The sequence below is a fragment of the Coffea eugenioides genome, chromosome 2, assembly GCF_003713205.1.
Source record: "Coffea eugenioides isolate CCC68of chromosome 2, Ceug_1.0, whole genome shotgun sequence".
In the NCBI taxonomy this organism is placed as follows: Eukaryota; Viridiplantae; Streptophyta; class Magnoliopsida; order Gentianales; family Rubiaceae; genus Coffea; species Coffea eugenioides.
The window spans coordinates 8,676,791-8,692,335 of NC_040036.1; the positions used below are offsets into that span (position 1 = coordinate 8,676,791).

The window sequence follows — 15,545 nt, forward strand, 5'->3', positions numbered from 1 at the left end:
ATGCAATCGAACTAAGTGGGGGTTATCTGCAATAATCAGATAAAGAGAAGACTACAATTTGATTACACAATCATTCAGGGGACCTTATTGCAAATTTGTGAAGAAGTAAAGATTGGGCTGGTTTAGAGCCGATTCGCCCAATACTTCTTTTACCCAACTGAGCCCGGTTCAAAGCAAAGATATTTCCTTTAAGAAAAAAGGCCAAAAAAGGAAAAAAGTATAAAAGAATCATCTAAAAAAATCCTCAACCAAAACCCAAAACCCTACTCTCCAAACCCCCTGTCTTCTCTCTCTTCTCCACTCCTCTACTCGTTTACAGTGTTACAGTCACAGAAACTGAAACTTTTTTCCTTATCCCCACCCTAGGCCCCTACGGCACTCAATCCCCCATAAATTTCATGGCTAGTTCAAAACTGTAATTAAAGAAGGCATCAATTCTCTATCCATGGCTACAAAGAGGAAAAAGCAGGGTGGTAATAAGCAGAATTTTGATGAGTGTGCATTTAAAAATGGAGGTAATGGTAATAGTAATCACAGAAACTGTAAAAAGGCGGGAAAAAGGCAGCAGCAGCAGCAAAAGTTTATGAATGAAAATGATTATCGGCTAAGGCTTCAGGAGGTTTTGTTTAATTCAGATTATATTCTTCAGAAGATTTTTAGGAAGGATGGCCCCGCTCTTGGCGTCGAGTTCGATTCCCTTCCGGAAAATGCCTTTCGTTATTGCAGGCCAGGTGGGAGTCTTGATTTTGGTTTTTCTATTTGAAATGAGTATTTGTTTTGAAATTTTTGGGATTAATCGCGGGAGTATTCTATCGTTGATGTATACAAGAAATTAGTTATTGTATGTCTACTTAGGCTATGGTTCGAATAATTGATGACTGTGTGGGTAACATTTTCAATTCATGAAGTTCCCGAGTCAGTTGAAATTGCGTCAAGTAAAATGGTTAGTTGTGCAATTTATAAGGATTCTTCATAGCCAAAAAGATTGATTTTTACGCGTTTGGAACTCTTTATCGATCATTTGTAGTACTTTAAATCCAGTTGGTACGTTATCTATATATGGATATCAAGAAAATTTTGAATTTTACTGTTGATTGTAACAGTAATTTGATCCTGGGCTTGTGAAATTGTAAGGCTTCTGATTACTAAAAAGGTTGAAATATTTTACTTGAGGATGCTGTTGCCTTCTCTTGTTTACGTCCGGCAGCATATTGGGACTTGGACGTGAAACCACACAAATTTAATTTACTAGATAGTTAGAACTTGCAATGCCCCGTTTTCTCCCACGCAACCATAAAATGAAGGAGATAAAGGAATCTGTTTGTGGCTCTTTAACAGTTTATGTGACCAGCTGGTGAACCTATAATTCACGCTGCTTTGAGTTTATACATTCTTTACCATCATACTTATTTTTATATAATATATTGCTTGTTTCTTATTGTTATGTAGTGTATGTCAATGTGGATATCTATCGTTGTGCTTACCTCACTCGTGTCATTGATCTGCTTATGTGCGATCAGGCTCCAGAAAGTCTCACCGCACCTGCCAAGAGAACCAAAGAACATTTAAAAGGCAAAAGGTACCAAAAGAAAAATCTGGGTATTCTGATGTATGGGAAGGAAATATCTAAATTGATTTTTTTATTATGCTGTTGTATATCATTTTCTTTTCATTTATCTAGGTTTCTACACCTTTGGACTACCAAGCTTGTCCTGAGCCAAGAAGTACTACAATTAAGCATGGCATTGGGAAAGGTTTGATGGCCAAGAATGGCACTCCAGTAAAGAGACATGGCATTGGGAAAGGTTTGATGACTAAGAAGAGCGCTCCTATGAAAAAACATGGAATTGGGAAAGGTTTAATGACTGTTTGGCGAGTAACTAACCCTGATGGTGGAGATTTTCCTACTGGCATTGGAAGTTCTACATTCTCAAATTTCTCTCTCCTAGCAAAAAAGAAGAGCTTGCAACGGAGGCAGTCTCTTATGGTTAGTCATCTTATTCACATTTTATAGGTTTATAAATTTTTCAAATAGATTTTATTTCTAAAAGTGTTTCAATCCACACTTGTTAGGGAGACTTTTGCATTATGGTTTTTTAGCGAATACATTGATGTGTATAGGACGATGAAATAGCACTTCAATCAAGTTCCGTTAAGGAATCTTTTAATGACAAATTTTGAAATTTCTGTTTGACACTAGCTTTTAGGCTTTTGATGTAATCTCTTATCCATCCAAAATGTTAATGAAACAAGTTCTTTTGTATGCAGAGAAAATTAGGAAAAAGATTACAGGAGAAGAAGAAGGCTTCTGTAAGATGTCGAAAGGAAATTCATGGCATGGTATATCTCTGCCCTGGATAGGAGATTGTTTTAATTGACGTTTCTGTTGGATTAGTAGTTACATTTAGATCTTTTATGGTACATTTCCAGGGTGCAAGTGGGAGATTTGAACAACGGAAGCAGGCTCGCAAGGAAAAATGTGAACTGGCTCTTGAAGGATTGACATGCGAAGAAAACCTTGACCAATTAGTAAATCTGGTGGATGATGAAGAGCTGGAACTCAAAGAATTGCAAGCTGGACCAAATCCATTAAGTTGCTCTGCACACCTTGCTACTAATGGTTCTCATGGTTGTTCCCTTTGCAAAGGTTACTACCCCAGTCCCTCGCTGTGATTAGCTTCTTAAATTTTTCTACTCTAGTTTCTATAAGAATAAATCTGATAAAGTGTATTCTTGTGATTCTCTGCTAGATTTGCTTGCTAAGTTTCCTCCGGATTCTGTTGTAATGAAACGACCCCTGTATGGACAACCTTGGGATTCTTCTCCAGAGCTTGTTAAGAAACTTTTTAAGGTAGATGGCTGAAATTCACTTTTTGTTTCATCTATTTAGTGCTTTCAAATCAAGTACCTTGGGCTTTTGATTGACCACTAATGGCACATGAGTTTTACTTTAACATATCAATTTCTTGTCGTACTGGATTTCATGTGTTTTGAGCCTTATTGCAAAACTGGGTTAGTGTTTATTGCTGTGATGCTCTGGCGTCAAATGAATTCCCGTGATAATTGTAGCTCTTTCAAACTTTTCATCCGAATAGACATAGTAGACTGATGGTATTTAATGTTCTATTCAGCATTAATCTGCCATGTTGTTTTTCAAAATTGGGAACGATGACTAAGATCTTTTATCTTTCCACTGCCATGACTTGCTGGCTATTATTCTGATTGTAAGTTATTTGAGATATTTTTACTGTAGCACTTTTTGTGATGTGATGTATGTGAGATAAAAGGTAATTGGGAAGATGAAAAGGTGTATTGGAAATTGTAATGATGATGTAAGCAAATATATTTGGGAAAATAATCAGCTGTCCAAACAAACCCTGTGTCTTACGATGATCTTTGGCTGCCTAGTAGCTGCTTGATATTCAGGATAAAAAGAAAACACATAGTAATGTGGCAAGAATTTAAATGGTAGCCTTGGTTCTATGAATTGGAATGTTCACTATCAAATAAAATGAGAAGGATGTTTCTGCATCTGTATCCGTAATTACGAAAATATCTACGATCTGCATGAAGTTGTAATAATGCATAAATCATGCACTTAGCTGAGTATGTATATGTATATATATATTGGTAGTCCTCTCTCTCTCTCTCTAGTTTTGCACAGTATTCATTTCCCATATTTCCAGTTTGTGAAGCGTCCAGTGGTGGATTTAATTAAAGACACAGTACTTTGTTGCTTTGCTGAGTACAGGAGATTGTTTTGTGCAGGTCTTCCATTTCCTTTGCACGTATGCTCTGAAAATTGATGTTTGCTCCTTTACTTTTGATGAGTTTGCTCAAGGGTTTCAGGACAAGGTGAGTTCTGACTGTTGCTTGTAATAAAATTTTATTGGTTCCTGTTGTCATTGGGCTTTGCAATTTTTCATGACTTCCAGTTCTTTTGGCATTTAGGACTCTTTGCTGCTTGGTCAAGTTCATTTAGCCCTTCTGAAGGTTCTTTTATCCGACATTGAAATGGAGCTTAACAGTGGATTTTTTTCTCATTCAAGCAAAAATTCCAAGTTTTTGGAGTTGCTTCACTCAGTAAGTATTCCATATGAGTCCTTAATGTTTTGGTGGAAGGGTGTGATAGATTTTATTCTTATCACGTTTTTGTGGATATATATGCAACTGCTCCCCTTGAACATAACTACAGAAGCTGCATAAATGCAATCAAACGCTACATGACTTTTAATGTCTTTCTGTTGTGTATGTCATCTGTAAATCAACAGCAGTACATGTTATGTTTGTGGGGGACGCTCTGAACCAGAATGTAGATGGAGAGATCTATTTCTTCCATATGGAAAAAAGCTTAACCTAAAACTTCTGCAAATTATGGAGGAAAGAAAAGAAAAGTGTTTTTTGCTTGCTTGTTAGGTGTTGGTAGATTGTATTAACTGCAATTTACATATTTCCAACAATTTTCATTGTTTCATTTCGTATTTTCTCAGTCTTCATGTTTTCAGATACTTTGAACAGTTCTCTTTTTGTTACTGATGCTAATGCTAGTCCCTAAGCAAGTAACTTGATCATTCGATGTCCATTTCCCCAAATTATAAGCATAAATAAAAGTGAATATGAAAGGAAATGAGGCTCATACCAGTAGCGAGCATTGTGATATTAGGTATGGTCATAATTGCTTTATGTCAATGGTTTTTTGGCATCAAGGCCCTCTTGTGGGATAAATCTTCTCTAAAAATTTAAATATCTTCTTTTCCATGATTTTGACAGATTGATCAAGAAAAGTTTCTCCTGGAATTGTGGCAAAGAGCGCTGAATGCCTTGACTTGGACTGAGATATTACGACAGGTGCTAGTTGCAGCTGGTTTTGGTTCCAAATGCGTTAGATCACCTGGGGAAGCTCGCAACAAGGTATTTTAAGTTTCCAAAGAAACTCTCTTCTTGGCTTATTCTTGTTGTGCCATCACATACTTAAGAGAAGGATGGAATGCTAAAATATTTTTGGAAAATATGTTCGGTTTTCTGTCACATAATACTTTGTTAAGCCTGATGTAAAAACAAACAGTTATAACTATTAACGGGCTGCCCCTATTGGCAGGGGAAAAAGGGTTGCCACTTGGAGGAGTATTATTATTTTTTTTTTGGGGTGAGGGAGTGGGAGTGCGGTTAAAAAAGAGTTGATTTTGTTTGTCAGTTATGGATTATTGATTGTGTTATTTTCTCTGTTCTCATGAGTTTTTTTGCTTGTTTTTGTTTTATAGGAAGTCAGCCTTATGGCAAAATATGGCTTAAGTCCTGGAACGCTAAAGGGTGAACTATTTAGTGTCTTGTTAAACCACGGAAATAACGGACTGAAAGTTTCTGAATTGACAAAAATTCCATCAGTAAGTCAATGTGGCAAAAACTTTAATCCTGGAAAGGACGAATAGTGTTTTCATTCTTGATGTCAATTATCTGTAAGTACTTATTATCTATTTTATTGTGAAGATTGCAGAATTGAATATAGCTGCTACAGCCGATAAGCTAGAACTTTTAATAAGCTCAACGCTGTCTAGTGACATTACCTTATTTGAAAGGATTTCTTCTTCTGGATATCGCTTGCGTGTTAATCCTGCTATCAAGGAATCTGAAAACTTTCCATCAGATTCTGAAGACTTTGGAAGTGTTGATGATGACTCTGATACAGGTGGGGGCCACAGCAGTGCTGAGGACTCCGAGTGTGAGACCAGGAGTTCCCGTTCAAATAAACTAAGACGGAGGAAAAATTATATGTCTAACAATATGCTGACAGTTTCCACTGAAATTGATGAAAGCCATCCAGGGGAGGTTTGGTTGCTGGGTCTCATGGAAGGTGAATATTCAGATTTAAGCATTGAAGAGAAGCTGTGTGCTTTGCTGGCATTAATTGATCTTGTCAGTTCCGGATCCAGTGTTAGACTAGAGGTAGTCCATCTTTCATTTAGACGTTATAAGATGTTTTGTCTAGTCCCTGTTTCCTAGTTGTTAACAATCATTTTTGTTGTTTCATTTGTAGATATATGCTCATTTTATTGTCTTTTTTCTATTAGTTGGTTCGGTGGTAAAGACACATGTTTGTTAAGGCTACTTATATTTTACAAATGCATTGTATGGTTTATGGATGTTGAATGAATATATGCTTTTGAGCAGGATCCAGTGGCAGCTATTACTACATTTGTGCCCAATATGACTCAACATAGTACTGGTGCAAAAATAAAGAGATCAACAGCTAAGCAGTATAACTTTCCCAGACAAGCTGGGGGCTATTGTGGTGCAAATGGCAGAGATGCTTCTTCAACATCAGTGCTTAATCCTATTGATTCTTTGGTTCTTATGTCAAAGACTTCTGAGAGAGAGAGGTCATGTAGCATGAGAAAGGATAATAGAGAAATGGAAGCTTCAGAAGACCTACATCCTATGCAGTCTATATATCTGGGTTCCGACCGTAGGTATAATAGATACTGGCTTTTCTTGGGCCCTTGTAATGGATCTGATCCTGGGCATAAGAGAATTTATTTTGAATCCTCCGAAGATGGAAACTGGGAGTTCATTGATAATGAAGAGGTACTGTGGGTGTGTTTGGATTAGAAAGATTTGAAATAAAAAAATTTACTTCACAAATTTCAATCACTTTTTATCTTCCTAATCACTTTTTTATCTCACATATATCACATCACAAAAAGTGCTAAAAGTGCTACAGTAATTTTCTCAAATAAATTATCTAAATAAACTCCAATCCAAACAAACTCACTGTTTTTTGGATTTCGTTATTACCTTTATATGGATTTTTGCTTCACCTTTTTTAATTTAATTTTGCTAGCGTGTTTTGATATAATTGCAGGCTTTGTGTAGTTTAGTGTCATCTCTGGATCGCAGGGGTCAACGTGAGGCTTTCCTCTTGTCGTCCTTGGAGAAACGAGAACTATATCTCTGCCGAGCAATGTCCAATGTAGTAAATGATGCTGGAATCGGGCAGCTAAACCATTCTGATCAATCTGATCAGAATACGTCCAGAGAAGATAGTTTGTCAGCTGTGTCAGATGTTGACAACAACCTATCATTGATTGAAGTTCAGAAGGATGTTCCCTCGGGTGCTGTTGTTTTTGAAATGAGGAAAGCAGAACAACAGAGACATAGATGGAATCTTACTCAAGCGTTTGATAGATGGATATGGAAATCATTTTATTCTAACCTAAATGCTGTTAAGCATGGCAAAAGGTCATATGTTGATTCTCTTACAAGATGTGAACATTGCCATGACCTCTATTGGCGAGATGAGAAGCATTGTAAGGTTTGCCATACCACATTTGAGCTTGATTTTGATCTAGAAGAGAGATATGCAGTTCATACTGCCACGTGTCGGGGAAACTTGGATGTTAATAAGTTTCCAAGGCATAAAGTCCTATCTTCACAGTTGCAATCACTCAAAGCTGCAATTTGTGCAATCGAGGTGGGGTTACAATCTAGTTTTGCATTAGTAAATACTGCACAAACGCTTCAAATTTTTAATCAGTTTGCCTCCTGCACATATTAGATAGTTAAAGAATTAGTGACCTTTTACATGGACTCATACTCCTGATCAACCTAGATGTTTAGAGCTGCTGTTGTAGCCATCACATTCTGTGATTTAGTTTCTCTTGCAGCCTCAATCCAGATGTTAGAACTCCTACCTAAGGCAGGGTGACCTATTTTAGCTAATTGATAGTTATACTTGATAAGAGAATGGGCTAGAGTAGGTTAACTCAAATTATTGGGAACATTTTCAAACCAGTATCAGCATAAGTTGTAGAATAACGTTATATTGCTCCTGAGAGTGAGTTGTCCTCTGTGTTATTCTCATTACAGACTATGAGTCAGAATTCTCCTGAATTGTCTTGGCATCCAACTGGTGTTGGTCATTGGTGAAAGGATGCCAAGAAACCGAAGCATATGGAAAAAGAAAATGTGCTGTGGGAAAGAGTGGAAGGATTGAAATAACTCGACATTTGTAATTACAAAGAGTAGTGAAGTCCGTCCATGAAGAAATGAATGGGTATCTGGGATTGTATTAAAAAGATTTCTGGTTCATTTAGTAGTCAGCTACCTTTGACTCGGTGAGGAGACAAGCAACAGTGAATGAAAAAGGTTTTTAGGTCATACAACTGAATCGAAATCATGTCTACCCAAATAGTGGGTTGGGTCAATACTTTTCTATTGAATTGTGATTTACTATTAATATGAATGCATTTGTTGCAGTTTATTTATATCTATCCTGCACTAAATTTTCTTGTATAAAATGATTGTTTGCAGTCTGTTATGCCTGGAGACCTATTGGTTGATTCATGGGCAAAATCTGCTCATAATCTTTGGGTGAAAAGGTTACGACGTGCCTCAACGTTGGCAGAGTGCCTGCAGGTAAATAATACAGTCATCTATTGTGCTATGTTTTTTTTGATAATTTGTTAGTTTGTCTAGAATTGGTTTATATCATTGACAAACAATTGTTAATCTGTCATTAAAAATTTAATTTTTGGGATATGCAGATCATTAATGTTGCCTCCTTTTTTTGGTAGGTTATTGGTGACTTTGTCAGTGCTATCAATGAGGACAGTTTCTACCAATGTGATGATTCTGTGGAGTCAAATTGTGTTATGGAAGATATTCTTTCTAGCTTTCCAACCATGCCACAGACGTCTTCTGCATTTGCATTTTGGTTGGTGAAATTGGATGAGTTGATTGCACCTCATCTTGAAAGAGTTAAATCTCAGAATAAATTGGAAGTAATTAGAAGACTTGAAGGTATGCTTGTTTTATAGATGGCAATACTCCAGTGCTTCTTTCTTGTACTTTTTACAGAATGCAAGGTGTTATGTAAGCATCATAACTATAAATTACATAGTGGTATGAAATGCATAGAATTTTCTAATGGTACTGTATAACTTCTACAGTTATTATTCCCACTTTCTTTCTGTCCTCTTGGCTGCAAACAAAACCCATTTCTAGTTCTTCACATATTGCTTGATAAATTTGTAACTGAGGTAAATTTGCTTGTTTATTAACCCATGTCCTTTTGTTTTGATAAAGATCCAGTATAATATCTTCTTTTTTTGTTTTCTTTTTTTTGGTTGGAGACCAAAGGCATGAACTCATGCTTTCCTCTTAAATTTTTGCTGTGTAAGAGGGTTTGTTTTGCTGCTTTCACAACAGCAGAAAACTGATCCTATAGGCGTGCATTTGATACCCATAGGCAACCGAGATTGGGTTGCTGGTAACATTTTATTTTGAAGTAACTGTCACTGTGGCACACTCATTCTGTCTGGTGATGATTTCCTCTTTATGGATTCCCTTCCAAAAGTTTTATTTGTATGTCAACTCATAGTTTTCATGTTTATTACTTTTTTCTCCCTGGTGTCTAGTAACAAATTCTTGAACGTTTTCTGCATTCAGGGAGCAGCGCTGCACATTAGTATTTTTTGTTCCGGAAGGTTGGAAAAGTAATGCAGTGATAGCAGGAAGATTTCCACTCCTATTCACTTCGTATGGTTGTCTATGCTGATCTCGTATGGTTGTTTACGCAACTCATCGAAGATAGTTATGATCCGCAACCCATTGAAGATGACTGAATACAGTGTAAATCAGTGGCTACTTTTTCTAGGTTTCTGGAGGAAAAAGACACCATTATCTTCCCAGGCTCATTCAATATTTGTACAAATGGTTTCGGCTGGTACCTGAATACCTGAGTGATCTGTTAGTGTACAGCAGTTAAATAGTAAGCATGAGTATTGGCTCCCCACGATCTACAATTTTGTGACGCTTGTATCTGCCAAAAGTGCATTTGCTGAAATCATGGCACCTCATTCTGTATCAAATAGTGCTGAAATTCTCTTTTGGAAAGGTGGAAATAAAATTTTGTTCTGATTCCAAATCCACTCTGTAAAACCAGCTTTCGTAGCCTTGGCCATCAGACCAAACAATGTTTGATACTTGTTTTTAGGGATAATTTCAGAAACCTCCCTTGAGGTTTTTAACAATTTCATTTATCTTCCTTGAGCTTTTAAAAATTACACATATCTCCTTTATTATTTAAATGACAGTAATATTCTTAAATATTTTAATGAAATTTCCTTGTTTGGTATGTTTATAATTAGAATGATTTTTCAAATTCTTTTTTCATTCTTTTTCCTTCTTATTCCTTTTTTTAAAAATTTTTGTCAATAAAACTGTAAAATTACCACTATTACTTTTAATTTTTATTGTAATTAAATGTTGAACTAGTGATTTTTTTATGAGTTAACTTATATGTAATGTAATGTTTTTGTTGATCTTTATTTTCTATTTTTTGGTATTAAAATTAACAATAAATTTAAAAAAACCTAAAATCACCACTAAATTATGATAATCCAATTACTCAAAAAATTTATAAACTCTAATTGAATTATTTTAATATTTCTTTTCTATCTTATAATCTCAATTCATGATAAAATACCATCATAAGTATCCTATCATAGTGATAAAATTATTATTATAATTATTTATTAAATGGACATGAAAATTTTGGTATTTTTTTCTTATAATTATACTGAATAATCTTATTATTAGATAGAAAATAAATTAAAACTCATTACATAAGGGTATTTTTGGATATCCATTTAAAAATTTGATCAAGTCAATATTATTTTTAAGGTTTTGTTACTAAAACTATCAAATCATAGGAGGTAGGTATAATTTTTGAAAACCTTAGCGGAGCTCAGTAAAATTGTCAGAAACCTCAGGGGAGGTTTCTGAAATTATCCCTTGTTTTTATTCTAGATTCGATCTCAGGTGCTGGGCGTGTAAACAGTAGCCGAGTTACGTTCTCAGCGCTTTTCCCAAACTGGCCTATGAACAGTAGCGGAGTTGCGTTCTTAGCGCTGTTCCCAAATCAAAGTTCAGGTAAACAGGTGTCACACGAGGAAGAGGATTTACTTGAGGTTAAGCTAAAGTTGTTCTGATCCCGCATAAGGTCCTTCAAACAGCAACGCGCTACACTAATCAAGAAAGGTTGAGGAGGACAGCCACGACCTTTACTTGAGCAGGATCTGTTCGGTGGGCTCGTCATCGTTAGGATCGTATTGTAGTTGTCTGACAAACGCCCGTTGTTCTTTTTCTTCAGTTCTTTCCTAAACTTTCTTTTGATCAGTTATCCCAAAGTAATTACTGTTGGTTTCATGAATAATGAACGAGATTTCCAGCCTGGAGACGAACAAAATAAGTACTAAAATCCGACAACCATTGCCAGCAACAGAAGTGGAATGCAAGTTTATTTCATTTATCAGAAGCATCAACTCGATTGTACATGTTTGTAACCTGCATCAGCACGCCTTGCATCCTTCTATTTCTAATCAAAATATGTGTCTCCTGGATGTCATCCGCATAAGGATGTGATCTGCGTCCTGAAAGAAGTTTTTTTCCACGCCTAGACTGCGAGTTAATGCTTCTTGATTATGTTCGGATGAAAAGGATGCGGAGTGAGATGAAGAGATGATACCTTCTGCACAAGGAGCAGTCACCCACCCCCGTGCAAAACTAAGCATAATTGTTCTACTTTATAAGATGTCTTGAAAACCTGATAAATAAGTCACCGGGCTCATGCAACTGAAAATATATCATTTTAGCTGGAAGTATTTCTGGTGGATGACTTTTCCAGCTATTGGTGGATTCTAAAGGCTTATTGAGATGGACGAGCTGCAATCCAAGCCGCACCGAGCCCAAAGTAAAATTTGTTGTCTCACCATTCTACCTGAAACTGAGCTACAAGCCTACAGCTACACTCTGACATGTCGCTCAAATTCGGACGAGGGGCCTGGGCGGTTGTCAGAGACAACCGTCCCAAGCAGTTTACGGCCTGGATGAGGTCTCAAAAATTTGTGCGGCTCAGATCACGTCTTGTAACTCGATTTTCATGCCGTGTGGGACCCATAAAAATATTGTTCTATTGTTACTCGCCGTTGTTTCATTGTTACACCTTATACAGATGATGTTACACCATGTACAAATGGTGTTACACCTTCCGGAGCGGTTGTTCTGACAACCGCTCCAGCCCCGCGTCCAATTCCCTCAAATTCTTGTTTCTCATACTGGAGATGAGCATAGGTGGCTTCACATTGATGCAGTCACCAGTCAGAAGTTAGTAATTTGTCGTTGGAGCTTCAACGACAGCACTAACAGGTGAGAGCAGAGATGGTCGCAGAACCAAAACAAAGAGCAATATTATTTGCCATTATCTCCTTCTGTAATGGCGTACAGGGTTTGCGTGTTTAGAAACATGTTAACGACTAAATATAGGATAGGACAGCATCATTAGAAGGCTGGTTCATGGGTTCAGTAATTTAATCTTGGTCAGGTGCTAATTATGTGCTCTGCGATTGGTTAATAACAAAGATTACAAAATCTGTCCTAACTCTGTATTCACAATATCCTGATCTAGCAAAACATCTGTCAATACATGCACAGAAGACAAGAAATATAGAACACCAGCTCACATCGTCACTATTCTGAATCTTCTATTTCACTAGCAGGAAATCTACGGAAACGAGCAAAAGGCCGGAAGTATGATGTTTCTCTCTTTGGAAACATTGTTCTCTTTCGTCTTTGAGAAAATCCTTGCTCAGGAATTGCATCAGAGAGGAGTTCCTTGCTTTTTTTCTCTGAAATGCTTTTGCTTTTATCCGACAGCTCCTCTCTTATCATCTTAAAAGCTTCTTTTGTTGCATATGGTAGCCCAGTCTTCGGATCGCGATATTTTGCTGGTAACCCAGTGACAGCACAAATTGCTTTTTCTGCGTCTGTGAAATGATAATAAAGAAATTAACTATTAAGATTAAGACTCTTACAACTATAGAGTTCTGGAAGATGCAGGGGTCAGATTCATTTCACAATAGTTAGTTATTTTCTGCAGCGAGCAATCATAACGGTGGCAAGGAACCAGAGATTAAATACAACATAGGGGATTGTAGAAAACTGGACGCAAGCATTAAAGTTATCCAGAAAGGACTGCACATACGCAAACAATTTTTAGAAATGCATGCAAAAATTGAGAAAACCTCAATACTACACAATCTATCATGTAAAGAAAGTACACTTACAAGGATGGGATTCTGTTGATATCTCTGATTCAAATGACGCTCCATTCATATACTCAAGAAATGAAGAACCATTTCTTGAAAGATATCGTATCTGAGGGCCTGTGTAAACTGCTTTATGCACAACTGCTCTTTTCTTAACTTCTTCTTCCCTAGCTAAAACTCGCTCCAAATTTCTAAGGTTCATAATTTCTGTTTGAGCTGCTTCCAGAAGCATCTCTTCTTGGGTCATCCGCTTCTCCTCGCCTTCCTTTTTCTTTTTAATTGGCCTTATTGTTGCTTGCAGTGCTGCTTGTATTGCCTCCCTCTCAGCTTGCTTAACAATAACTGAAGTTCTAGTAGATTTCCTAATGGTTCTTTCCACTTCCACATCTTCAGGAGCATCATGATGCTCAGGAGGAGTGGATTGCTCAGAAGTTCCTTCCTCTCGAGGAACCCTTTCCGATTTATGTACCCTCTTTTTCTTTTTATTCTTAGATATTGTCTTTCCTGGGAATATTAGTCGCTTTTTTGGTCGAGTCCTGTCACCAATAGAACAGAAAAAAAGGAAAATTTATGAAGTAATCCATTCTAAAGAAAATGGGACTATGAGAAGCCAAACCTATCATCTGGTTCATTTTCTACTTCTTCATCTGGCTCAGGTTCCTGAAATTAAATTAGAGTTGTAAAAATTAGATAAGCAGTAAAAAAATATGGGAAGAATAAATTAAACAATTAGTAGAAAAGGCTTTTTTTCTTCATTCTTTTTCTCCCCACTCCCAGTACCCATGGTTCAATTGGAATCAAGGAAATCTAGTAAAAAGAAAGCAATGATCAAACAACTGTTCAATAGAATGTACAAATCCGAGCACAAAAATTTTGAACTTACATCTTCATCAAAGTCACTGTCAAAAACATCAGCAACCTCTGCTTCTTCTTCATATTCATCGTCATGTTCTTCCTGAGAAATGTAGAGATGAGGTCTCCATCAAATAACTACAAATTCAAAACACAAATGCAAGGAGCAAGTTTTAATATTCTTTTATTTCCCCCTTTTCTTGCACAATCTATATTCCGTAAGTAGAGTAACTTCAAAATAAGTATTCACTATGCCTTTGAGCCAGTCTTTGTTCACCGAAAAGAATAGCCACTTGATGATAACCGCTGCAAAATTACAGTTACATATTGCTTTAGAGTTTCCACCACCGAAAAGCTTTTCCGCTTTTGGTATTCAGTAGTATCTATTCCAACTAAAGCGAATCTTTTGGCTTTGATGCATGCTACTTACATATCTAGCAGACAAACTCATAACAGTTCATCTCACTGAGCACCAAGCTTCAGCTAAAACACAACAGGGCTAGTTTAGCACCAAGTTGCGTATACTATTTATATTCATATGAGAAAGGACCTGATCCCAAACGGCAATACAAACTGCGTTTCGTCCTTCAATCTTTCCCTCTATTTATATTTCTTTCAACACTTTTCAGACCCAAAAACACATCTTTGGTGCTGCTACACAATCACCAAAGCTCAATCCACTATAACACTAACATGAATACGTTAGCCGAATGAACAAACTACTGCAACGCCGGTAAAAACCACGGAAAAGTCATATGGGTCTGAGCAATCCCCCAAAAAAATAACTACTAAAACAAAAGAAAAAAGGTTAAAAAGACACCTCTTTCAGAGCATCTTGATTCCAGAAAGTTTCATCCTCTTCTACCTCGTCGTCTAGCAATTTTGTCATCCTATCAGCGTCCAAAATACCAATTTCAATGCGTAAAAGATTAAAATTTTAGAAAAATTACAACTACACAGTAAGATTGTTTATCAATGGAAATAAATTACCGTTTGCCTCTAGTAGCACGAGAAGCCCGGTCCAGAAAGACCAGAGTCTCCTTCTCTTTCTCTTCTTTTCCAGTCTCCATCTTCCAAACCTTCTCCTTCCTTCTGTAACTCAGGATCAATTACGTTCCAGCAACCCAGAAGAAATTCCCGTTTCTTTTAGCCTAAGCACTTATCAGTTTTCACAAGAATCCAATGCCGCATTTCATCGAACAGCTGTTGCGCGATTATACAAGAAACACCTGGTGCTTTCCAATTCTATTTAAAGCATTTTCTTTTCCATTTTTATGTTTTAAATTTCATTTTCGCAGCAGTCGAAACTCGTAACTTTAAGGATGCCTGAATAAATAGCCAAATCTTGACGGGATCGGGTCTAGAGCTCTCTGGCCCTCTTCCTCGCATTGCAGAAGGGCCTTGAGTCAGTCTTGGACTAGGCCTAACCAAATTAGGCGGACCCAGTATCTTCAACCCAATCTGTTGGACCAGTCTAACTTGGTCCGCATCAAATATCGCGGCGGTAGATTTAGGAATCTTCTTTTAATAAGGTACGAAGTGTGTTATGAAGTATTGGGTTTTTCAAATTCACCATGCTCATTTTATTCC

General features: G+C 36.9%; 2 protein-coding genes across 2 annotated transcripts; one reads left to right on the forward strand and one right to left on the reverse strand.

Moving 5' to 3' along the window:
* The first annotated feature begins 267 nt into the window (after nucleotides 1–267).
* On the forward strand, nucleotides 268–10,010 carry LOC113763653 (homeobox-DDT domain protein RLT3). Its single transcript, XM_027307534.1, has 16 exons — nucleotides 268–731; nucleotides 1,521–1,579; nucleotides 1,682–1,987; nucleotides 2,269–2,340; nucleotides 2,431–2,647; nucleotides 2,751–2,851; nucleotides 3,769–3,855; nucleotides 3,952–4,083; nucleotides 4,771–4,911; nucleotides 5,262–5,384; nucleotides 5,488–5,943; nucleotides 6,169–6,582; nucleotides 6,860–7,468; nucleotides 8,308–8,412; nucleotides 8,571–8,796; nucleotides 9,445–10,010. The coding sequence occupies exons 1-16, from the start codon at nucleotides 446–448 to the stop codon at nucleotides 9,462–9,464; spliced, it is 3,354 nt and encodes a 1,117-aa protein (XP_027163335.1). The 5' UTR covers nucleotides 268–445; the 3' UTR covers nucleotides 9,465–10,010.
* Nucleotides 10,011–12,292: 2,282 nt separating this feature from the next.
* LOC113762530 (SWR1 complex subunit 2) lies at nucleotides 12,293–15,235 on the reverse strand. Its single transcript, XM_027306018.1, has 6 exons — nucleotides 14,946–15,235; nucleotides 14,776–14,845; nucleotides 13,987–14,058; nucleotides 13,720–13,763; nucleotides 13,122–13,639; nucleotides 12,293–12,821 (listed from the first exon to the last, which is right to left on the reverse strand). The coding sequence occupies exons 1-6, from the start codon at nucleotides 15,023–15,025 to the stop codon at nucleotides 12,526–12,528; spliced, it is 1,080 nt and encodes a 359-aa protein (XP_027161819.1). The 5' UTR covers nucleotides 15,026–15,235; the 3' UTR covers nucleotides 12,293–12,525.
* Nucleotides 15,236–15,545: the final 310 nt, after the last annotated feature.

What these genes read in the sequence shown, in the direction of transcription:
- LOC113763653 (XM_027307534.1), top strand. Translation starts at nt 446, where the DNA reads ATGGCTACAAAGAGGAAAAAGCAGGGTGGTAATAAGCAGAATTTTGAT. An exon ending in AACGGAGGCAGTCTCTTATG is followed by an intron (nt 1,988 to 2,268) that starts GTTAGTCATCTT and finishes TTTTGTATGCAG; the next exon opens with AGAAAATTAGGAAAAAGATT. An exon ending in AGTAATTAGAAGACTTGAAG is followed by an intron (nt 8,797 to 9,444) that starts GTATGCTTGTTT and finishes TTCTGCATTCAG; the next exon opens with GGAGCAGCGCTGCACATTAG.
- LOC113762530 (XM_027306018.1), bottom strand. Translation starts at nt 15,025, where the DNA reads ATGGAGACTGGAAAAGAAGAGAAAGAGAAGGAGACTCTGGTCTTTCTG. An exon ending in ACAGTGACTTTGATGAAGAT is followed by an intron (nt 13,764 to 13,986) that starts GTAAGTTCAAAA and finishes ATTTAATTTCAG; the next exon opens with GAACCTGAGCCAGATGAAGA. An exon ending in GAAAATGAACCAGATGATAG is followed by an intron (nt 13,640 to 13,719) that starts GTTTGGCTTCTC and finishes TATTGGTGACAG; the next exon opens with GACTCGACCAAAAAAGCGAC.